We start from the raw sequence: 26617 nt of genomic DNA on the forward strand, positions 1-26617 counted from the left end.
TCATTCCCTAAGCTTTCTTAACTTGTTTAACTCACTCCAAAATTTTTTCTTATTTTCATTAAAATTTTTGACAGTGCCTCTCCCACTCTATCATCTGCTCTCCTTTTGCACTCTCTCACCACTCTCTTCACCTCTCTGTTACTCTCCATATACTCTACTCTTCTTTTAACACTTCAGCTTTGTTAAAACCTCTCATAAGCTACCTTTCTCTCTTTCATCACACCCTTTACTTCATCATTCCACCAATCATTCCTCTTTCCTCTTGCACCCACCCTCCTATAACCACAAACTTCTGCCCCACATTCTAATACTGCATTTTTAAAACTATTCCAACCCTCTTCAACCCCCCCCCCCACTACTCATACTTGCACAAGCCCACCTTTCTGCCAATAGTTGCTTATATCTCACCCAAACTTCGTCCTCCCTTAGTTCATACACTTTCACCTCCCTCTTACTTGTTGTAGCCATTTTCCTCTTGTCCCATCTACCTCTTACTCTAACTGTAGCTACAACTAGATAATGATCCGATATATCAGTTGCTCCTCTATAAACGTGTACATCCTGGAGCCTAGCCATCAACCTTTTATCCACCAATACATAATCTAATGAACTACTTTCATTACGTGCTATATCATACCTTCTATACTTATTTATCCCCTTTTTCATAAAATATGTATTACTTATTACCAAACCTCTTTCTACACATAGCTCAATTAAAGGCTCCCCATTTTCATTTACCCCTGGCACCCCAAATTTACCTACTACTCCCTCCACAACATTTTTACCATCTTTAGCATTAAAATCCCCAACCACAAGTACTCTCACACTTGGTTCAAAACTCCCCATGCATTCACTCAACATTTCCCAAAATCTCTCTCTCTCCTCTACACTTTTCTTCCCCAGGTGCATATACGCTTACTATAACCCTCTTCTCACATCCAACCTTTATTTTATTTCACATAATCCTTGAATTAATACATTTATAGTCCCTCTTTTCCTGCCATAGCTTATCCTTCAACATTATTGCTACTCCTTCTTTATCTCTAACTCTATTTGAAACCCCTGACCTAATCCCATTTATTCCTCTCCACTGAAACTCACCCACCCCCTTAAGCAGTTACAAGCACTAAAAACAATGGAATAATACAAAATGTATCGAATGTATGTGTGGAACCATCCGCCCTGGCTTGTAAACAGCAGCACAGTAGCTGAAGGCAGGGCAGCTGAGGCACTCAGGCCAGACGGACAGGTGGACGGGTTCGGGACAAATGTCCCTAACCAAGTTTTTCATCATTGGCTGAGCCAATATTTTTACGCAAAGACACATCGATATCCAATTTTATCGCCAGCTGATGTCACCTGAGGGTCCACTGTACAATCCAAAACTCATTCTTAATCCCAATACAATAATAAAAAAAAATTCTTTATTTATTTTCACCAAAAAATTACAAACATACTAGTTAAGCACCAAACATCCAAATCCAAAAATAAATATAAATAAGAAGAAAAATGTTTCCAAAATTCAATCATAATCTTCCTCCTTTTTACCCTTCCTCCTTCCTTGCTCCACCACCAACCAAAGAGACTGTCTTTATCTGGATTGAAGTGCACATGTTATGACCCTGTGAGTTCATATTTTCCCTACTGCTCCTTCCCTCCCTTCACCCCAATCCCAATTTTGAGGTGGCACAACTCAACTTTGTCGGTTTAGGTGCCCATTTTCTTTTGCCTTGACAGAAAACACTGAAACTGAAAATAACCACAGGATTTCATTCAAAATATACTCACTGGATTTCCCAATCTCAATTTTTTTTTTTGTTATTTTTTCTAATGCACTTCAATATTAATCTAGTTCGGTAATTTTTTAAGGTCATTTTGTTGAAAATTATGTAATGCTTGGCTTGGGCAATCATACAAGAGTTAATTTATATATCATGTAGCAAATTACTGGTAGAAATATGGTCGCATCACATAAGCACACTTGCACAGAGCAAAACAGCATAAAGCGAGGGAAACCCCTTTACAATAGAATAAGAACACACCACTTTTTTTTTTTTAACAGGTCAGCCGTTTCCCACCAAGGCAGGGTGACCCAAAAACAAAGAAAAAACTTTCATCATCGTTCAACACTTTCACCATCATTCACACACAACCACTGTCTTTGCAGAAGTGCCCAGTTTAGATGTCTCTCCAAATAGCCAATATTACCACTTACAGAATTGATATGTCCAACTCAGGTCTAACTCTGCAAAAACTATGTTGATTTATAAAACTGTTGCTCAGTCTTACTGTATTATTTTAGCCTCACCTCTGCTTGTCAATGACTGCCGCTCCAATAATGGAGAAACACTACCATTATCAATGCCATTGACTTGTACTGGTTTATTTTCCAAGAAATATTGTTGCATTAGTTCCTGAAGTTGTGGCTTCCTTGATGCCATTTCCAGGGGTGTCTTCCCTTTGTGGCGTCTAATGGATAAAAAAGTAAGAAATTACTATTCAAAATGTTTACACCATACTAATATTTTATATTTTAACTATTCATTCAACAAAGATGACACACTTGTATGCAGAACATCATCTGATCAATACTTCCATCAACAAAGTTATGGGTTAATTAAGTGATCTGTAGTAGCATATCATTAGAAATCATTGATTACCATGCAAAAAGATTTTTGTTTCCAGTTGTACGCTATTGGGAGGGACCTACAATACTTCTGTTTTTTCTATACATTTCTACTGACTCTAAACCCACCAACATCATGCAGTGCCTGATTAATGGGAGACTCTCGTATTTCATTCAAGGAAGGAAATGGTAACTCTAATTCCTTGGATAAACAACTTTTCAAAAACATCACAGAACCTTCCATGAAGGTCCAGAAATGCTGCTGCTCATTTTACAAGTGTTAAATGAATATTTTGTTTACAACTGCAGTTGTCATTAAACCATATTTTTTTTAACACAGGGGCCGTCTCCCACCAAGGTAGGGTGACACGAAAATTAAGACACACTTTCACCATCACTCACTCCATAACTGTCTTGCCAGAGGTGTGCTGATACTACAGGTAATTAGTGTTACTTGCTCACACTCCAACAGCATATCAAATCATAAAAACCACTGCCAATATACAGACGAAACTTTTTTTTTCAGCATACCAGCCATCTCCTGCCAAGGCAGGATGACCCAAAAAAGTTGTCTTCATTTTACATTTAGTAATTTAGACAGGAGAAAGGGTTACTAGACCCTTGCTCCCAACCTTTTAGTCACCTTTCACAACACACACAGCTTACAGAGGAAAGATTCTTTTCCATTTTCCCATAGAGATACATACTAATATGTGTTGTAAATAACTCACTGGCATCAGTGTCTCCACTCTCCGAAATATTATGATAAACTAACACCAGTGTTATCTTCCAAAAATGCACCATCCTCGTGTCATGATGCCCACTTTGTTAAAACAAATACAAACTCCTTTCTATGGCATGAAGCATATGTACAGTAGGTTTTGTAATGGATAGATAGTTGGTTAGTAGGTTGGTAGACAGCAACCGCCCAGGGAGGTACTACCGTCCTGCCAAGTGAGTGTAAAACGAAAGCCTGTAATTGTTTTACATGATGGCAGGATTGCTGGTGTCCTTTTTTCTGTCTCATAAACATGCAAGATTTCAGGTACAATTTGCTTCTTCTACTTACACTTAGGTCGCACTACACATACATGTACAAGCATATATATATACACACACCCCTCTGGGTTTTCTGCTATTTTCTTTCTAGTTCTTGTTCTTGTTTATTTCCTCTTATCTCCATGGGGAAGTGAACAGAATTCTTCCTCCATAAGCCATGCGTTTTGTAAGAGGCACCTAAAATTCTGGGAGCAAGGGGCTAGTAGCCCCTTCTCCTGTATAAATTACTAAATTTAAAAAGAGAAACTTTCTTTTTTTGGGGGGGGGGGGCACCCTGCCTCGGTAGGATGCGGCCGGCTTGTTGAAAGAAAAAAGATAGTTGGTGTCTTAGACCCAAGATGCTCCTGCAATAACACTTATGCCAAACCTTGCTCAAATGAAGCCTGTGAAAATTAATATGTTAATCCATGAAAAGCCAATTTCCTACATAACACAAGATCTGCATGATTAATAACCTATGTCCTAATGGGTTCAATACATTCACACAGTTTAATGTTTTAGCCATGTTTCTGTAAGAATTATGAATGAAAAGCTCGATCGCTAGCGCACTCAACTCACACACTGAGGTCCCGGGTTTGAATCTCCTCCGGTACGGCTGGAAAACATTAGGGCTGTGTTTCCTTAAAACACCTGCTGTCCCTGCCCCTGTTCACCCATCAGTTTAAAATAGGTACCTAGGTGTTAGTCAACTGGGATAAAACTGACCTAATTTGCCCCAAATGCTCAGCATAACAAGTGGCTTTCTATGTAGTAGTATGTCATTGATGTCAGTTTGGTCCATATACCATGTATATGTACTTGTAGTAAATAGAGATATTATTATTATTTCTTTCAACACACCGGCCGTATCCCACCGAGGCGGGGTGGCCCAAAAGGAAAAACCAAACTTTCTCCTTTTACATTTAGTAATATATACAGGAGAAGGGGTTACTAGCCCCTTGCTCCTGGCATTTTAGTCGCCTCTTACAACACGCATGGCTTACGAAGGAAGAATTCCATTCCACTTCCCCATGGAGGTAAGAGGAAATAAACAAGGACAAGAACTAGAAGAAAACCCAGAGGGGTGTGTATATATATGCTTGTACATGTATGTGTAGTGTGACCTAAGTGTAAGTAGAAGTAGCAAGACGTACCTGAAATCTTTATGTTTATGAGACAGAAAAATGGACACCAGCAATCCTATCATCATGTAAAACAATTACAGGCTTTTATTTTACACTCACTTGGCAGGACGGTAGTACCTCCCTGGGCAGCTGCTGTCTACCAACCTACTACCTTTAATTATTATTTTTTTTTTTTTTCAACAAGTTGGCCGTCTCCCACTGAGGCAGGGTGACCCAAAAACGAAAGAAAATCCCCAAAAAGAAAATGCTTTCATCATCATTCAACACTTTCACCACACTCACACATAATCACTGATTTTGCAGAGGTGCTCAGAATACAACAGTTTAGAAGCATATACGTATAAAGATACACAACATATCCCTCCAAACTGCCAATATCCCAAACCCCTCCTTTAAAGTGCAGGCATTGTACTTCCCATTTCCAGGACTCAAGTCCGACTATATGAAATAACCTGTTTCCCTGAATCCCTTCACTAAATATTACCCTGCTCACACTCCAACAGATCGTCAGTTCCCAAGTACCATTCGTCTCCCTTCACTCCTATCTAACACGCTCACACACGCTTGCTGGAAGTCCAAGCCCCTTGCCCACACAAAACCTCCTTTACCCCCTCTCTCCAACCCTTTCGAGGATGACCCCTAGACCTCCTTCCTTCCCCTATAGATTTATATGCTTTCCATGTCATTCTACTTTGATCCATTCTCTCTAAATGACCAAACCACCTCAACAACCCCTCTTCTGCCTTCTGACTAATACTTTTATTAACTCCACACCTTTTCCTAATTTCCACACTCCGAATTTTCTGCATAATATTTACACCACACATTGCCCTTAGACAGGACATCTCCACTGCCTCCAACCGTCTCCTCTCTGCTGCATTTACCACCCAAGCTTCACACCCATATAAGAGTGTTGGTACTACTATACTTTCATACATTCCCTTCTTTGCCTCCATAAATAACATTTTTTGACTCCACATATACCTCAATGCACCACTCACCTTTTTTCCCTCATCAATTCTATGATTAACCTCATCCTTCATAAATCCATCCGCTGACACGTCAACTCCCAAGTATCTGAAAACATTTACTTCTTCCATACTCCTACTCCCCAATTTGATATCCAATTTTTCTTTATCTAAATCATTTGATACCCTCATCACCTTACTCTTTTCTATGTTCACTTTCAACTTTCTACATTTACACACATTCCCAAACTCATCCACTAACCTTTGCAATTTTTCTTTAGAATCTCCCATAAGCACAGTATCATAAGCAAAAAGTAACTGTGTTAATTCCCATTTTGAATTTGATTCCCCATAATTTAATACCACCCCTCTCCCGAACACCCTAGCATTTACTTCTTTTACAACCCCATCTATAAATATGTTAAACAACCATGGTGACATTACACATCCCTGTCTAAGACCTACTTTTACTGGGAAGTAGTCTCCCTCTCTTCTACACACCCTAACCTGAGCCTCACTATCCTCATAAAAACTCTTTACAGCATTTAGTAACTTACCACCTATTCCATATACTTGCAACATCTGCCACATTGCTCCTCTATCCACTCTATCATATGCCTTTTCTAAATCCATAAATGCAATAAAAACTTCCCTACCTTTATCTAAATACTGTTCACATATATGCTTCAATGTAAACACTTGATCTACACATCCCCTACCCACTCTGAAACCTCCTTGCTCATCTGCAATCCTACATTCTGTCTTACCTCTAATTCTTTCAATTATAACCCTACCATACACTTTTCCTGGTTTTTTTTTTTTTTTTTTTTTTTTCAACAAGTCGGTCGTCTCCCACCGAGGCAGGGTGACCCACAAAAAAGAAAGAAAATCCCCAAAAAGAAAATACTTTCATCATCATTCAACACTTTCACCACACTCACACATTATCACTGCTTTTGCAGAGGTGCTCAGAATATAACAGTTTAGAAGCATATACGTATAGAGATACACAACATATCCCTCCAAACTGCCAATATCCCAAACCCCTCCTTTAAAGTGCAGGCATTGTACTTCCCATTTCCAGGACTCAAGTCCGACTATATACTCTATATATTGGTATACTCAATAAACTTATTCCTCTATAATTTTTACAATCTCTTTTGTCCCCTTTCCCTTTATATAAAGGGACTATACATGCTCTCCGCCAATCCCTAGGTACCTTCCCCTCTTTCATACATTTATTAAACAAAAGTACCAACCACTCCAACACTATATCCCCCCCTGCTTTTAACATTTCTGTCATGATCCCATCAGTTCCAGCTGCTTTACCCCCTTTCATTCTACGTAATGCCTCACGTACCTCCCCCACACTTACATTCTGCTCTTCTTCACTCCTAAAAGATGGTATATCTCCCTGACCAGTGCATGAAATTACCACCTCCCTTTCTTCCTCAACATTTAAAAGATCCTCAAAATATTCTCGCCATCTACCTAATACCTCCCTCTCCCCATCTACTAACTCCCCTACTCTGTTTTTAACTGACAAATCCATACTTTCCCTAGGCTTTTTAACTTGTTTAACTCACTCCAAAATTTGTTCTTATTTTCATTAAAATTTCTTGACAGTGCCTCTCCCACTCTATCATCTGCTTTCCTTTTGCACTCTCTCACCACTCTCTTCAACTTTCTTTTACTGTCCATATACTCTGCTATTCTTATAACACTTCTGCTTTGTAAAAACCTCTCATAAGCTAACTTTTTCTCTTTTATCACACCCTTTACTTCATCATTCCACCAATCACTCCTCTTTCCACCTGCCCCCACCCTCCTATAACCACAAACTTCTGCCCCACATTCTAATACTGCATTTTTAAAACTATTCCAACCCTCCTCAACCCCCCCACTACTCATCTTTGCACTAGCCCACCTTTCTGCCAACAGTCGCTTATATCTCCCCCGAACTTCCTCCTCCCTTAGTTTATACACTTTCACCTCCCTCTTACTTGTTGTTGCCACCTTCCTCTTTTCCCATCTACCTCTTACTCTAACTGTAGCTACAACTAAATAATGATCCGATATATCAGTTGCCCCTCTATAAACATGTACATCCTGGAGCCTACCCATCAACCTTTTATCCACCAATACATAATCTAACAAACTACTTTCATTACGTGCTACATCATACCTTGTATATTTATTTATCCTCTTTTTCATAAAATATGTATTACTTATTACCAAATCTCTTTCTACACATAGCTCAATTAAAGGCTCCCCATTTACATTTACCCCTGGCACCCCAAATTTACCTACTACTCCCTCCATAACATTTTTACCCACTTTAGCATTGAAATCCCCAACCACCATTACCCTCACACTTGATTCAAAACTCCCCACGCATTCACTCAACATTTCCCAAAATCTCTCTCTCCTCTACACTTCTTTCTTCTCCAGGTGCATACACGCTTACTATAACCAACTTTTCACATCCAATCTTTATTTTACTCCACATAATCCTTGAATTAATACATTTATAGTCCCTCTTTTCCTGCCATAGCTTATCCTTCAACATTATTGCTACTCCTTGTTTAGCTCTAACTCTATTTGAAACCCCTGACCTAATCCCATTTATTCCTCTCCATTGAAACTCTCCCACCCCCTTCAGCTTCATTTCACTTAAAGCCAGGACATCCAGCTTCTTCTCATTCATAACATCCACAATCATCTCTTTCTTATCATTTGCACAACATCCACGCACATTCAGACTTCCCACTTTGACAATTTTCTTCTTATTATTCTTTTTAGTAATCTTTACAGGAAAAGGGGTTACTAGCCCATTGCTCCCAGCATTTTAGTTGACTTTTACAACACGCATGGCTTACGGAGGAAAGATTCTTATTCCATTTCCCCATGGATATAAAAGGAAAAGTAATAAGACCAAGAACTATTAAGATAAAATCAAAGAAAACTCAGATGAGTGTGTATAAATAAACGTGTACATGTATGTGTAGTGTGACCTAAGTGTAAGTAGAAGTAGCAAGACATACCTGTAATCTTGCATATTTATGAGACAGACAAAAGACACCAGCAATCCTACCATCATGTAAAACAATTACAGGCTTTTGTTTTACATTCACTTGGCAGGACGGTAGTACCTCCCTGGATGGTTGCTGTCTACCAACCTACTACCTATAATTATTATTATTATTATTATTATTATTATTATTTTCTTAGGGATTTGGCAGTGTGTTTAGACCTTTGTTACAAAGAATATTTTTGGCAAGCCTTGATGTATAGCAACTGCAATTTTGATCAGTATGATGTTAGGTGCTCTAGATATTTGAAAGCAGGGCGAATCTCAGTATATATATATATATGAATAAAATATTTATAATGAGTATACTACTCCATATAATAAATGTATCTTAATACATAATCCTATACTTTGAATATCTTGTATGAAGTCATCCCCATGTATTCTACTGTACTAATCTAACAGTTCTTTTATTTATGTTAATCAGAGGGAAATGCTAAACCTGTAGGGGTTGTATAGCAACTGGGGAATGGGAGGTAAACAGGTTTAATCCAAGAAGAGAGAGGATAAGTCCAGCTCCTTACATCAAGAGCCCTTCACCCTGTAGGGTTCAATGAGCTAGAAGTAGAAGCGATATGTATTACCTGATTATATTTGTGTATAGACCATGCCTTAATCAAGGAATAATCCATAATGCAGAGAGAGTATAGTAATTATAAAGTAACTCATTCCTGTTTCTGGAGTCTCTATCACAAGCCTACTCAGATGGGAAAGTGTATCACCTTCTTCAAATTTAACATCCCTGAACTAGACAAGTTTTTACAATAAGTTTAAAATGATAAATTTCTGTTATATAAAGGTTACCCCTTGTAGCACTGGATGTGTGGATTAGCATCATGGTCCAAAAGAATCCTCACAATATTTTCATCTCCACGAGCAACAGCATCATGCAGGGAAGTTGCACCATCACTGTTGGCTGCATTCACATCTGCCCCACGAGCTGCAAACAAAATCACGTTGGATATTTATTTACCAACTCAACACCTTAGGCAACAGACAGATTTCTGATTGTCTGGGTAGGTTTCATCAGTGGACTGGTCACATAAAATTTTGTACAGATTTTCTTAACAATAAACTTTTAGATTTATATTACTTACCTTCTGTTAAGCTTTAGCTAGGTTATATCACTGTCCATCAATCAAAATTAAAGAATTATAACATACCACAAAACCACTAAATGAGATATAATAGAGGTAATTAAATTCTTTGACAAGCAATCAGAAAACTAGGCACATGAACAGAAAATGGACCCACCGAGCTCCTAAGAAAATACATGGTCACAATCATCTATGACATTTTCTCTGCCTTTATTCACTAACTTCGATTCATCAACCACTTTAGTATTCTGTATTATTTCTATTTGCTACATAATAGCAGAGATGGTAGATTGTGGAAAGCCATACTCATGTACCAATGCACTAATTTTTTGCTTGATTTTCAGAGGAATGGCCTGTTTACTGCACACTTTAGGGGCCATGATGATTTGGTAACACAAAAGATGGTGTAATTATAACACAAATGCAGTCATGAAGGACAAATAATCCAGAATTAGTGCAGAAAACACCTGTGATAGCTTCAAACTGAAGAGTAAAAAAGTAAACGGTAGTACAAACTCTGCTATTGGATGGAAGGCTTTGAGACACATTCAACCCCATTGCTGATTGGCTGCTAAGCCACCTTCACAGCCCCTCCCCACTCCTATTGGCTCAGATGTTCTTCAAGGCACAAGCTACTGCATTGCTAGTTGGCTAAGGCCTACCCACACAAGAACTGACACTCCTATTGGCTCAGATCTTGTCCAAGAGGCAAGCTACCATATTGCTAGTTGGCTGAGACCCACCCACAACCATGTGAACGTTAGATAGGAGTGAGTGGAAGCAAATGGTTTTTGGGACTTGATGAGCTGTTGGAGTGTGAGCAAGGTAACATATGTGAAGGGATTCAGGGAAATCAGCTAGCCAGACTCGAATCCTGGAAGTGGGAAGTATGGTGCCTACACTCTGGAAGGGGTGGAGATATGTTGCAGTTTTTCAACTCTAGTATCGGCATGTCTATGGCAAGACTGTGATAGAGTGAGTGATGACAAAAGTGTTTCTTCTTTTTTGGGTTACCCTACCTCTTTGGGAAATGGCCAGTGTGTTAAAAAAAAAAACAGGGTCAGTAGGATGAAATTTATATAATAAAATCTATACAGCCTCTCCTCACTTAGCGATGTACATGTTTACCAACTGCTCGGAGTTATGGCCAGCTCTCCAACCAATATGAAAACCTATGTATATTAGAGCCAATTTCCTCTATTCTGTTTATTACAGCATATAGTACACTACTGTATGCTGTAATAAAATATACCAAAAATGTTATACATTGTGCAAAGGTGACATTAAAAAAATTTCTAAAGATGACTGACACGAACCCACTACCAGTACAGTATGCTCCTCGCTTAACGACCAATCTGCTTATCAACCTACTCTTAGGAATGGAACTCAGTCATTAAGTGAGGAAAAACTGTAATACAAAAAGTATGCTTTGTATTAATGTTGGTAGAATTACCGACAATATGTTAGGTAAAAGGAGAAAAGTGCAACTAATGTGACATTTTATGTGGCAACATTTTTCTTGACAAAGCTCCTGGGCAGTGAAACATTGCCACAATAAAATGCCACATTAGTTGCACTCATGTCTTTTTACCTAACAAAAGGTATGCTATATGTAAAAAACTTCTCCATGGGGAAATGGAACAGAATTCTTCCTCTGTAAGCCAAGCTTGGGAGCAAGGGGCTAGTAACCCCTTGTCCTGTATATATTACTAAATTTAAAAGGAGAAACATTCATTTTTCCTTTTGGGCCATCCTGCCTCAGTGGGATATGGCCAGTTTGTTCAAAGATGTAAATAACAAGCATAAAAGAAATTAAAGTGGCCAACAATACAAGAACAATTTTTATATTTACCAATTAGACATGTAAGAGTATCGCTGTCAGCAAAGGACGCTGCCCAGTGCAGAGGAGTATTACGACTAAGTGGGTTGTCATGGGAGTTAATACTAAGTCCAGCTGCAGTCAGCTGACATACACGCCCAACACTGAAACCAAAATCATCCAATTTAGCAAAATACTTGATGGCAATACTCAAACACAAAAAAAAACATGGCACATATAGTGGTAGCTATTAAAGCATGATGGGTGGAAGTCACCCAACATGATTTAATGTCCAAAAGAATACCTTACCCTGGTACATTTGTCAATGAGACATAAAAGCTATACTGGTCTGGCATCTCAAAATGGGATGCCTCAGGATTTTCCATACTTACAGGCTGCATCCTAAGTGCTTTCTGCGATCTTGTAGTGAACAGTTTTGTTTCTACAATCCCCCTGCACCATGTGGTTCTGAGAGCCAAGTTTGTCAGACATTTTTGGCTACTGACTCTTCCTCATATACATCAATGATCTTCCAAACGTATCTCAACACCTGAAACCCATTCTCTTTGCTGACGACATGACTTATGTCATCTCTCACCCTAATCTTGCCACCCTCAACACCATTGTTAATGAGGAGCTGATCAAAATATCGACTTGGATGACAGCCAATAAACTTACGCTTAATGCTGACAAAACCTACTACATTATGTTTGGTAGCAGAGCAGGAGATGCGCAAATTAACATTAAGATCGACAACACTCTAATTGCCAGGCATAATGAGGGCAAATTCCTAGGCCTATACCTCGACAACAACCTGAACTTCAGCACCCATATCCAACACATAACCAAAAAAGTATCCAAAACGGTTGGGATCCTCTCCAAGATACGATGCTACGTGCCGCAAACTGCCCTTCTCACACTATACCATTCACTTATATATCCATACCTCACCTATGCTATCTGTGCTTAGGGTTCAACTGCAGCAACACACCTAAAGCCAATAATAACCCAACAAAAAGCCGCAGTAAGAATAATCACTAAATCCCATCCCTGGCAACACACCCCCCCACTCTAAATAGATCTAAATTTACTCCCTATTCAGTACATCCACACTTACTACTGTGCAATCTACATCTACAGGACCTTAAATTCCAATATTAACCTCGACCTAAAACGCTTTCTTGATAGTTGTGACAGAACCCACAGGCACAACACCAGACACAAACATCTCTATGACATTCCCCGTGTCCGACTAAACCTTTACAAAAATTCAATGTATGTCAAAGGCCCTAAAATCTGGAACACCCTACCTGAAAATTCTAAAACTGCAGACACATTCATCACCTTCAAAACTACAATCAGAAAACATCTTATCTCACTGATACATCCTGTCAACTAATTATACGAATACCACCTGGTGGTTCACACTTACACTCACTCACCCATTTGACCATAAACAGAAATATCAATCTCAATCTCAAAATAATGAATCTTAACTAGTCATAAGTTGGCCTGTGATACTCCAATACTGAAACTATGTGTAGTGCCAAAACAAAAGCATTCACATTGCTAAACTCACAAACTAGTATTTAGTCACTTAGCCATAATACCAACTTACCTCATAATTTTGTAATATTTTAAACTTAAGATTTAATCTAAGTCTGCCCGAAATGCCTAGCCATGCTAGGTGTTCTAGTGGTACACTCTGTAATTATTATTTTACTACATGTAAACCACACAATAACCAAATTCTGAAAGCTCAGCATTGTAATCCTCATAGAGAATAAACTTTGAATTTGAATTTGAATTTAATATGGACAGAAGCAAGTTGCTGATACAAGAGACAGTTGCAAAGATCACTGGACTATATAAAGCAGGTCATCACACTAAAGAAATATTAAAACCCAGCAACCTGTGTGAGCATCTATTGAGGACCTGGTTGTGTCAGTTGCTTGAGAACAGTGTTCATGACATGCCCACATGAAAAGCACATCCCGGGAAGCCTAGAAGAATGTCCCCACTAACGTTACCTGCACTAACATGCACCTAGAATTGGTCTGTTATCATTTGCCTGAATCTTTCAATGTGGTGCAAAGTTTATATGCAAAACAGTGCTCCTTGCCACACCACAAAATCTGTTGTTCAATGGCTTTGTTACTGTGAAGTACCCATCTTCAATGCCTGGCCAGAAAACCTCCAAGACATTGAACCCCATTGAGAACCTCTGGGCTGAGATAGATTTACTAGGATACGGATATCAGCCCACTCCTATGGTTTTAAGACACAATCTGCGAGTCGGGTGGAAATTTACTCTATGACAGCCAGAAGAATAAGTTAATCACCCCCTAGACAGTTGAAAAATGTCCTAAAGCACTAGGGATGACCTATTTTGTAGTTGTGACTTTAGAGGGAGATTGACATACTTTAACAACGGTGTTGTGAAACTGTCACTTATGTAGTAATTTATTTTACAATCCATTTGCACTTCTAATGGCAAAAATTGCTCAGCTATTTCCTATTTTATCTGATGGAATAACAAATTATAACCATTTGTCTCATTCAATAATCATTAACCCTTTGAGGGTCGACAGGCCCTCTCAGAAACTCGTTCTCAGGGTCGGCCAAATTTAAAAAAAAAAAAAAAATATTTTTTCTTATGAAAAGATAGAGAATCTTCTCCCGATCATAATGACACCAAAATTATGAGATTTGTTGGAAAACTTATGGAATTAGACTCTCAACAGGGGAAGAGCGAAAAGCACCAAGGCATAAACGTAATCCTTGGTGATGAATGGGGTTAAGGCTAGAGAGAGTAGCAGGAGATGCCGCTGAATAGATCTGGTCACCATAATCAAGTTTCGATAAAATGAGGGTGGAATGTAGGTGAAGGAGGGTTTGACAATCAGCTCCCCACGAAAGATGAGCAAGGGTTTTAAGAAGGTTCAGCCGGCTGTGACAAGTTGCCTTCAGAGAGGTAATGTGAGGTTTCCAGGATAACCTACGGTCAAAGAGGAGGTCCAGAAACTTGACTGTATCACGTTCATGGATACGGGAGCCATAGAGGTACAAAGGATGATCGGAGATGACAGAGCGTCTAGTGAAAGTAATTTGGTGGGTTTTAGTGCTGGAAAATTTAAACCCATGTGCGGTGGCCCAATTGGAAACACGGTCGACCGCATGCTGGAGAGAAACTGTAATGAGGTGACAGTCAGCGCCTGCACAGGCAATACCGAAGTCATCAACATAGAGTGATGACCAAATATGTGATGGAAGACTAGAGGCCAAATCATTAATAGCAAGGAGAAAAAGTGTTGTGCTCAGAACACATCCCTGGGGGACACCTTCAGCTTGGATAAAGTCCGGGGAGAGCACATTATTAACCCGAACACGGAAATGCCTGTCAGTTAAAAAGTTCTTAAGGAAGGATGGTAGATTGCCTCGAAGGCCTAAAGAGTGGCCTTGGGCTAAAATATTATACCTCCAAGTTGTGTCATATGCCTTCTCAAGGTCAAAAAATATGGCAATAACTGAGTGGTTATTCGCAAAGGCATTACGAACATACGTATCCAAGCGTAGTAAGGGGTCTATGGTAGAACGTCCCTTACGAAAGCCATATTGACGAGTGGAGAGACTGTCGTGTGTCTCTAAATACCACACTAAACGTCTATTTACCAGGCGTTCCATCACTTTGCAAACTGCACTGGTAAGAGCAATGGGACGATAGTGGGAGGCTTTATGTCCCGTAGTGCCTGGTTTGCGGAAAGGGAGAACAATGGCACATTTCCACAGATGTGAATGTCGTTGGGCCCAGCTGCCGATGATCAGCAAGCTGAGAGTGTTGCCTCCAGTTCTTGAAGTGTAAAAGGCACATTATACTGTTCTTCTCTGAGAGAAGAAAAGTCCAAGGGTGCTAACTCTCTGGCAGACTTTGAGGAAAGAAACGAGGGGCATAGATGGAGTCCCTGAGAAATATGGACCAGATGATTGCCAATTTCATTGGCAACATCTAGTGGGTTCGCTATATCAACACCAGCAACCCGCAGAACAGGAGCCGGGTCAGGAGAATATTTACCACTCAGATTTTGTACTTTTTTCCAGACTGCACTCATAGAGGAAGCAGAGGTGATGGTGGAGACATAATCTCGCCAGCAAGTGCGTTTAGCGTCACGGATGACACGGCGAGAGATCGCACACTTCTGCTTAAAATCAAGAAGTCTCTCCGTGGTTCTACGTACTGCACGAGCACAAGCAGGAGACCACCAAGGCACGCATTTCTGAGAATGCCTGCCCGAAGTTTGGGGTATACAATTACAGTGGACCCCCGCATAACGATGGCATCACATAGCGATTATTTCGCATACCGCTTACTTTAATCGCAAAATTTTTGCCGCGCATACCGATTAAAAACCCGCTCACCGATTTTCGTCCGAGACACGTCCAATGTGCGCCCTCACCCAGCCTCACATGTGCCGCCCATGCCATTGTTTACCAGGCAGCCTCCGCGCTAACATCCAAGCATACACTCGGAATATTTCGTATTATTACAGTGTTTTCGGTGGTGTTTCTGGAAAATAAGTGACCATGGGCCCCAAGAAAGCTTCTAGTGCCAACCCTGTGGTAAAAAGGGTGAGAATTAGTATGGAAATTAAGAAAGATTTTGAAGGGTTTGGGGCTAACCCTGAGAAGCCTATGCCAGTTGTGGAATCCATTGTGCCTACTTCAAAGATTAAGGAAATGTGTGCACAGTGGGTTGAACTGCAAACCTTTATGGATGAAAATCACCCTGACACAGCTGTTGCAAGCCGTGCTGGTGACTATTTCAATGACAATGTTGTGGCCCATTTTAGACAAATCGTAAAGGAACGGGAGGTACAGAGCTCTATGGACAGATTTGTTGTGCGACAGAGGTCCAGTGACTCTCAAGCTGGTCCTAGTGGCATTAAAAGAAGAAGGGAAGTAACCCCGGAAAAGGACTTGCTACCTCAAGTCCTAATGGAAGGGGATTCCCCTTCTAAACAGTAAGAAGATAATGCTCTCCCCTCCTCCCATCCCATCAATCATCACCAGATCTTCAATAAAAGTAAGTGTCATGTAAGCGTGCATGCCTTTTTCAGTTTGTGTGTATTAAAATTAACATTTCATGTGGTAAAAAATTTTTTTTTTCATACTTTTGGGTGTCTTGCACGGATTAATTTTATTTCCATTATTTCTTATGGGGAAAATTCATTCACATAACGATTATTTTGCATAACAATTACCCCTCTTGCACGGATTAAAATCGTTAACCGGGGGTCCACTGTAGAAGCGGCGGTTAAAACAGAGGACGAGAAGAGGTGTAAAAGCTCATCAATGGAGGACGAAGAAGGAACCTCTCTAGAAACAGTTAGATGTGAGTAAAGGCTCCAATTTGCCTGATCAAATTGCCAGCGTGGGATGCGAAGAGGTGGTGAATGTGAAGGGGATGTAAGAATGATTGGGAAATGATCGCTGTCATGTAAGTCCGGGAGAACAGACCAAGTGAAGTCTAATGTGGCGGAGGAAGAGCAGACTGAGAGATCGATGCAAGAGAGAGTGTGAGTCCGAGGATCAAAATGGGTGTGAGTACCTGTATTTAAAACATGGAGGGGGTGGGTGGCAAGAAAAGCCTCTAACTGAATGCCACGGGAATCACAGTGAGACCCCCCCAGAGGAAATGATGGGCATTAAAATTGCCAAGTAACAGAATCGGTGGCGGTAATGACGAAACAAGAAAGGCAATATCCGGAATAGATAATGCCCGAGAAGGAGAGAGATATAAAGAACAGAGCGTATACCACCTATGCAAGTGGATATGGGCTGCTGTGTAATGCAGCAAAGTACAAACAAATAGCTGATGGTACGGAATATCACTGCGTAGAAGAAGGGCACTTTCATTAAAAGTCCCATCAGGAAAAGGATCTGACGAATACAATAAATTATAGCCTGAGATGGGAGAGATAACAGCAGAGTGTAATTTTGGTTCCTGTAAGCAAACACCAACAGGGGAAAACTGGGAGAGTAACAGCTGAAGCTCACCCCGATTACCCCTGAGGCCGCGTATATTCCACTGTAAATAGGCCATGATTGGCAATGATAAAATTACTTGAAATCTGCAGGTAAGGGTTCCTACGGACTACAGGGGTTAGAAAAGTCCACATGCGGAGGCAGCGGAAAATGTTCAAGCAGCGAAGGAACGGTGCGCTGTGAAGAAAGGAGTTGCGCAGATGGAGGAGAGGAGATAGAAGGAACAGGGGGTGGATCAGTGTCCATTGATGGTTTGGTCTCTGCAATATATTCAGAGATTGCTTCAGGTGTTTCAGAATTCAGAGACATCATATGGGAGACAATATTGGAGCTGGTAGGGGGAGGATGAGTAAAGATTGGAACGGTAATCTACTGTACCAAGGTAGGGGGGGCGAAAGGGTGGAGGGAACTGGAGAAGAAGCGTGGAAGGGGGCAGAAGAGGCAGAAACCTGGGAGGTGGCAGAAGAGGAAGAAACCTGGGAGGGAACAGGGGAGGTAGGTATAGTACGAGGAGGAGGGTGAACCTCTACACTTGTAACAGAGCCAGTGAAAGGGGAAGAACCCGGTACAGAGACAGGGAAGGCAAAATGAGGAGGTGGAAGTAGGGAAGGAGGGGTTAAAGGACCTTTTTTTTGACTTCTGAGAAGTAGAGGGACGATTGGGAGGAGGTGTCGTACGAGGTCTCGTCGATACTGAGGCTTGTGAGGGAGAACACGAAGAAGCGTGAACAGACCGAGGCGTTGAAGTAGGGACGTCTGAGCCCAGGACAACAAAAGAATTAGATACAGGAGTGACTATGGGAGAGGTAACCACAGAGGAGGCTGCAGAAGATGGGACCCCAGAAGTGGGGGGACATTTTGAAACACGGGAATAAGAAACACGAGGTAGTCTTCCTCGGAGGCGGAGATGAGAAACTGCCATGGCATAAGGGAAACCTTCTGCCTCTTTGAGGTAACGGATTTCCCGCTCATTTAAGTAGACTTGGCAACGGCGAGAGTACGAAGGGTGAGCCTCATGACAATTAAGGCAAGAGGGAGGTCGATTGCAAGACGTATTAGAATGGTCATCAGCACCACAGACTGGGCATTCGGCTATGGATCTGCAATATTTAGCTGGATGGCCAAATCGCCAGCAATTTCTACACTGCTGCGGTGTAGGGATCACCTTTCGAACTTGTAACCGATGTCCTGCCACATAAACTGAGGATGGAAGTTCACGGCTGTCAAAAGTTAAACGAGCCACATTGCTAGGGTATCGTCTCCGCCCGCGGGCAGGAAGAACATAAGTGTCTACCTTGAGGATTGGGAGATCTTGGAGTTCCAGCTGTTCAAGAATGTCATTGCCACATGTCTGGAAATTTTGTTGAACTATGGTATGGGGCAGAATGACGGTACCACTACAAGAATTGAGGGAATGATGTTTTTCAATAGTGACAGGAACAGTATCTATATGGGAAAGAAGAGAAAGATCATGAGCTTGGGTAGCATTCTGTACAGTGATGATGCGCGTACCGCTCTTAAGAGCAGGGAAAAGAAATATCTTTACCAACATGGCATAGGAGTGCCTTGCCAATACTGTGGTCGGAAAGATAGGCAGTAGAGGAAGTCGGTCGTAAAGTGAAGAATTTAGTCCATTGTGCAGTCTGAAACTGAGCGTGGAAAGGGAGTGCAGGACGTGTTGATCTTTTCTGAGAAGAACGAGAAGGTGGAGAAGTATCATCAGCAGGTAACTGTCGTTGGCGTTTAGGCGTGGGACCAGAATTGGTGCGACGCGGAACGGGCCGGCGATTCGAAAATTGCCGCACCGTAGAGGGAGAGTCCGGAAGCATAGTCAAAGGAGAGCGGAGGTCAGATAAATCAAAGGAGTCAGTCGAGACCTCAGTACCTGAAGCGGGTGAGGAAACAGCACCGGCAAGAGGTACAGAGGCATGAGGAGTGTCCGAAGTGTGGTCCAAAGACGAGGCGGGGTCAGAATGGGGTGCGGTATCAAGAAGGGGCCCGGGGGAATCAGGTTCATGGACTAGGGCTGCCATGGTTAGGTTACTTCTTTCTTTTTGTTTTTAAGAAAAAAAAAGAAAGAAGAAAAGAAAATAAAAATAAAAAAAAGAATAAAAAAAGGGGGGACTGGGGAGGGACAGTTCCTAGGAGGAATGAAAGGGCCAGAAATCTCCCTCCGCGCCCAAGAGGACCTCAGCACCACAAGTAGCGTAAATGCAGCATGGAACCCGTGCCATACCCTACCCATCATGCCAGTAAACTAGCAATCCGGGATAGCAACCTCACATCTGCCGAGCTACCTCGGTGGACAAAAGAGAGGGCGGCCGGATATCCGCCACAAAGCATACCTCCTTCAGCCACCACCCCTGGAATCTGAAAGGTGGCTTCCAGAGATACACCCATCACCCGAATGACACCCAAAGCCACTCTCCGGGATACCGGAGAGGGATCGGGACATCCCCAGGCGATCCAGATTCCACGGCAAACTACGCCACCGCCAAGAACCTCAACAGAATGGGATGGACCCTGGTACCCTTTCCCCTACCTAGGAACTAGCGTGCCTGTGGGAAAAATCCCAAAGGCCAAAAAGAGGAAGGGCAAAAGGGAGGGGTGGGGAGGGGGAGGAGGAAAGGGAAAAGGGGAGGATGGGGAGGATGGGGAGGATGGGATAGGGAAGGGGGGATTGGGGGGTAATTAGGTTCGGTCAGAGGAAGGAGACCGACAGGTCTAATTCCTCAGACCAAGAGCCTCTTCACCATGCCAAGGAGCCCCCCTTGAAGAGGCATGTATGTGTAGTGTGACCTAAGTGTAAGTAGAAGTAGCATGACATGCCTGTAATCTTGCATATTTATGAGACGGACAAAAGACACCAGCAATCCTACCATCATGTAAAACAATTACAGGCTTTTGTTTTACACTCACTTGGCAGGACGGTAGTACCTCCCTGGGTGGTTGCTGTCTACCAACCTACTACCTACATCTTTTATGTGCGGGTTATTTGTGTATTGACCTAATTTGCCCGAAACACACTGCATAACAAGCGGCTTTCTATATAGTAGTATGTCATTGATGTCAGGTAGGTCTGTATGCCTTGTACATGTACTTGTAGAAATAAAGATATTATTTTTATTATTATACAGTGGACCCCCGCTTAACGATCACCTCCTAATGTGACCAATTATTTAAGTGTATTTATATAAGTGCATTTGTACGTGTATGTTTGGGGGTCTGAAATGGACTAATCTACTTCACAATATTCCTTATGGGAACAAATTCGGTCAGTACTGGCACCTGAACATATTTCTGGAATGAAAAAATATCGTTAATCGGGGGTCCACTGTATATGTAATTCTATAAGTGCTTTGGTGGGACATGGCCAATTTGTTGAAAGAAGAATTCTATACAAGAAACACCGAATGACAAAATATTGATAACAATTAAGAGTACTTTAACCATTTCAGGGTCCGTGCCATAGATCTATGGCTTTACATTGAGGGTCCAAACCGTAGATCTACGCCATGAGCTCAGCTCACTCTGATAAGCTGTGAGTGGTAAATTTGGGCCTAGATATGAGAGAATACATCGATGTGGTATGCGTGGATCACATAAAAGAAACCCTGCAGCACACAGTACACAATGAAAATAAAAAAACAGATCGTAATTTTTTATTAAAACAGCAACTTTGCAGTGTTTTTTCGTATGGTTTTTATAGTTGTATTTGTGATTTCTTGGTCTCATTTGATAGAATGGAAGATATATTACAGAAATAGAGTTGATTTTCATTGGTTTTAGTACTTACAATGGCTTGAAACTGAGCTCAAAGGAGCGGAAATGTTAAATTTTTGCTGATATTCAAGAGTAAACAAATGACCTCACACGTCTAATACACGCCAGCTGGTGGGTCTAATATATGTTCACAAATGTGCTGATATTATTTATACAATTATTACAATATTGCATAAGAGTAAATCTTTTATTTTTTGGTTTGAATAAAAATTCATTATGTGAATTAAGAATCAAAATGGAATTCATTTGTAAAGCCTGAAAACATTACTAATGAACAGAAGAAAATAGGGACCAGAATAAACAATGCCTACATTGTTTATTCTGGACCCTATTTTGAAACTGGAATATTTTGAACTTTGCACTAAATTGGCCAAATTACCAATTTCCAATCACTTTATTTTGTAGTTGAAACAGTTGAGTTGGTGATTTTATGTGCTCAATCGATAGAATAGAAGTAATACTAGTGAAATAGGTAAGAATTTGGTCGACTGGAATAAGGTAATTGGCCTAAAATGGGAGTCAAAGTCGTCAAAATCACCAACATCAAAATTTGCGAGAGCATAATTTCGTCAATTTTCTATCAAATTTCGTACTTTTTGTTTAATTACCTTCAGAAAAAGATTCTCTACCATTTCATAAGAAAAAACTAAATTATTTTTTGAAAATTCTTGGACACTGGTATGCACTTTGAAATTTGGCCTCTGGACCCTGAAAGGGTTAAGGACAATAATTGAATGAGAGATGATTAAAAAGTGCTTCCACAATCAATTCAATTCTTTATTTCAAATTTACTGTATATTAACCCTTTCAGGGTCCGTCCCGTAGATCTACGGCTTTACGTTCAGGGTCCAAACCGTAGATCTACGCCATGAGCTCAGCTCACTCTGATAAACTGTGAGTGGTACATTTGGGCCTAGATATGAGAGAATACATCTATGTGGTATGTGTGCACCACATAAAAGAGATCCTGCAGCACACTGTGTATAATGAGAGAAAAAACTTAAATCATGATTTTTCGATTAAAACAGCAACTTTGCAGTGTTTTTTTGTATGTTTTTTATAGTTGTATTTGCGATTTCTTTGTCTCATTTGATAGAATGGAAGACATATTACAGAAATAGAGATGATTTTGATTGGTTTTAGCACTGGAAATGGCTTGAAACTGAGCTCAAAGTAGCGGAAATGTTAAATTTTTGCCGATTTTCAAGAGTAAACAAACGACCTCACACGTCTAATACACGTCAGCTGGTGGGTCTGATATACATTCACAAATATGGTGATGATATTTATACAATTATTACAGTATTGCATAACAGTAAATCTTCAATTTTTTGGTGTGAATAAAAATTCATTATGTGAATAAAAAATCAAAATGGAATTTATTTGTAAAGCCTCAAAACATAACTAATGAACAGAGGAAATGTTAGTTTAGTGCCAGGAATGCCTACATTGTTTATTCTGGACCCTATTTTGAAATTGGAATATTTTGAACTTTGTGTTAAATTGGCCAAATTAACAATTTCCGATCACTTTATTTTGTAGTTGAAACAGTTGACTTGGCTATTTCTTGTGCTCAATCGAAAGAATAGAAGTAATACTAGTGAAATAGCTAAGAATTTGGTTGATTGGAATAATGTAATTGGCCTAAAATGGGAGTCAAAGTCGGCAAAATCGCCGATTCGTAAATGTTGCTGACACGTCAAAATTTGCGAGAGCATAATTTCGTCAATTTTCCACCAAATTTCGTACTTTTTGTTTTATTACCTTCACAAAAAGATTCTCTACGATTTCATAAGAAAAAATAACAAATTTTTTTTTTTAAAATTCTTGGACACTGGTGCGTGACTCCAGATTTGGGCCTTGGACCCTGAAAGGGTTAAAAATGTAAAATAATCTGAAGCCCACAGAATGCACAACACTTCAGACAAAACTTAATCTAAACTTAGTCTACATAGTATTTTTTTATTTTTTTGAAAGGAACTTTAAAAAAAGATACAAGTTTAAAGATGATTCATAATTTAAAATAAAAAAGTAATAATTACCTAATTATCAAAGCCTTAGTGGTATTCACATAAGTATGATTTTCCACACACCATAATGTATATGAATGATACCTCAAAACATAGCAGTCCAGTAATTTTTAAGGGACATACTACTTGAAATGTGAATCTTTGATTTTTAAATAATATTTTAAGCTAATTTCTCAACATACTATGTGATTTATTTAGGTTACTTTAAATTTGTGAGGTTAATTATTGCTGTAAAGAGTTTTTATGAGGATAGTGAGGCTTAGGTTAGGGTGTGTAGAAGAGAGGGAGACTACTTCCCGATAAAAGTAGGTATTAGACAGGGATGTGTAATGTCACCATGGTTGTTTAATATATTTATAGATGGGGTTGTAAAAGAAGTAAATGCTAGGGTGTTGGGGAGAGGGATGGGATTAACTCTTTCAGGGTTGGTGCCGTACTAGTACGGCTTGCACACCAGGGTTGGTGCCATACTAGTACGGCTTGCACACCACGGTTGGTGCCGTACTAGTACGGCTTGCACACCAGGGTTGGTGCCGTACTAGTACGCATAAATTCTAGCGCCTTCAAATCTAGCGAGAGAAAGCTGGTAGGCCTACATATGAAAGAATGGGTCTATGTGGTCAGTGTGTGCAGTATAAAAAAAATCCTGCAGCACACAGCGCATAACGAGAAAAAAAAACTCCGACCGTGTTTTTGGTTTAAAACAGCAACTTTGCAGTGCATTTTTGTATGGTATTTATGGTTGTATTCTAGTTTTCCTGGTCTCATTTTATAGAATGGAAGACATCTTACAGAAATTGAGATGATTTTGATTGGTTTCACAATGAAAAGTACCTTGAAATTGAGCTCAAAGTAGCAGAAATGCTTGATTTTTGCCAAAGTTCAAAAGTAAACAAATCATGCCATGCGTCCAATAAACGTCAACTGGCGAGTCTAATATTCTTTCATAAGTGCGCTGATATTATTTATACCTTTTCTACACTAATGCAGTGTTCTGCATAACAGTAAATCTTCTATTTTTTGCGAGAATAAAAATTCAAAGTGGAAAGCAAAAGAAATGTAAGAGGGCCTGGGACGTGACTAATGAACAGAGGAAATGTTATTTTAGTGCCAGGAATGTCTGTCTTGTTTACTCTGGACCCTATTTGGAAATTGGCATCTTTTGAGATTTGTGTGAAATTGGCAAATTTGCCAATTTCTGACCACTTTATTGGATAGTTGAAATCGGTAAATGGGTGGTTTCTTGCACTCATTCGATAGAAAAAATGGAGTTCTAGCGAAATAGTTATGATTTTTGTCGACTGGTACATTGGAATTGTCTGAAAATAGAGCTCAAAGTGGGCAAAATCGCCAATGCATAATCATCATCGAGATCACTAACTTCGCGAGAGCATAATTCAGTAAGTTTTCCATCAAATTTCATACTTTTGGTGTCATTATGATTGGGAAAAAGATTCTCTATCATTCCATAAGATTTTTTTTTTTTTCGAAAAATATCCGACCCTGAGAACAAGTTCAGGAGAGGGTCTGCCGACCCTGAAAGGGTTAAATTACAGGGAATCAAATACAAAATGGGAGTTGACACAGTTACTTTTTGCTGATGATACTGTGCTTATGGGAGATTCTAAAGAAAAGTTGCAAAGGTTAGTGGACGAGTTTGGGAGGATGTGTAAAGGTAGAAAGTTGAAAGTGAATATAGATAAGAGTAAGGTGATGAGGGTATCAAATGATTTGTATAAAGAAAAATTGGATATCACACTGGAGAGAGGGAGTATGGAAGAAGTGAATGTTTTTAGGTATTTGGGAGTTGATGTGTCAGCGGATGGATTTATGAAGGATGAGGTTAACCATAGAACTGATTAAGGAAAAAAGGTGAGTGGTGCGTTGAGGTATATGTGGAGACGAAAAACGTTATCTATGGAGGCAAAGAAGGGAATGTATTAAAGTATAGTGGTACCAACACTCTTATATGGGTGTGAAGCTTGGGTCATAAATGCTGCAGCGAGGAGGCAGTTGGAGGCAGTGGAGATGCCCTGTCTAAGGGCAATGTGTGGTGTAAATATTATGCAGAAAATTCGGAGTGTGGAAATTAGGAGAAGGTGTGGAGTTAATAAAAGTATTAGTCAGAGGGCTGAAGAGGGGCTGTTGAGGTGGTTTGGTCACTTAGAGAGAATGGATCAAAGTAGAATGACATGGAGAGCGTATAAATCTGAAGGGGAAGAAAGGCAGCATCCTCGAAAAGGTTGGAGGGAAGGGGTAAAGGAGGTTTCGTGGGTGAGGGGCCTGGACTTTCAGCAAGCGTGAGTGAGCGTGTTAGATAGGAGTGAATGGAGACGAATGTTTTTTGGGAACTGACGAGCTGTTGGAATGTGAGCAGGGTAATATTTAGTGAAGGGATTCAGGGAAACCGGTGAGGTGAGTGTTGAATGATGATGAAAATATTTTCTTTTTGGGGATTTTCTTTCTTTCTGGGTCACCCTGCCTCAGTGGGAGACGGCCGACTTGATAAAAAAAATATATATATACTGTACAGTAATTATTTTCTTCATGTATTACGGGTAGGATACATTTTATCTAATAAACTATTCAAAGTGAAGAACTCTGCCGTGAGAGGAGACCAAATATTTATGTGATCTGAATGTAAAGACAACCATAAATCTACAGTTTACTCGGACTGTGCAGTGGCCCGAAGCAATTCTTCGGTGAAGATGGCAGTGATGGCTTGTGAAGGTGCTAGCTGAAGAGGTGTGTTGCCATCATTGTCCTGCACCCCAGGGTCAGCACCTACAGCTAATAATGCTCGTATGATGTCTCCTCGACCAAGCTGAAAAATATTAATGCAGAGATATAGTATACATTTCTTAAAATAACATTATTATGGACAAAAAAAAACTGAATTAATTCTCAAATTCTTAACCCCCTGAAAAGCACCAAATGATAAACCTGGAGCTTTAGTCTATTTACAAGGCAATAAATTGC

General features: G+C 40.2%; 1 protein-coding gene across 4 annotated transcripts in view; it reads right to left on the reverse strand.

Annotated features, from left to right (window-relative positions):
* LOC128696436 (uncharacterized) overlaps positions 1-26617 on the reverse strand; it is a 109268-nt gene that overhangs the window by 70733 nt on the left and 11918 nt on the right. For all 4 annotated transcript variants that reach the window (XM_070092493.1, XM_070092495.1, XM_070092494.1 and 1 more), the window contains 4 exons: positions 26308-26462; positions 11818-11948; positions 9673-9808; positions 2309-2469 (listed from right to left, as the gene is read on the reverse strand). In XM_070092493.1, coding sequence (XP_069948594.1) covers positions 2309-2469; positions 9673-9808; positions 11818-11948; positions 26308-26462 — 583 coding nt within the window. The remainder of the gene's footprint in view (positions 1-2308; positions 2470-9672; positions 9809-11817; positions 11949-26307; positions 26463-26617) is intronic.

Source organism: Cherax quadricarinatus, chromosome 39 (assembly GCF_038502225.1).
Source record: "Cherax quadricarinatus isolate ZL_2023a chromosome 39, ASM3850222v1, whole genome shotgun sequence".
NCBI classification, from domain to species: Eukaryota; Metazoa; Arthropoda; class Malacostraca; order Decapoda; family Parastacidae; genus Cherax; species Cherax quadricarinatus.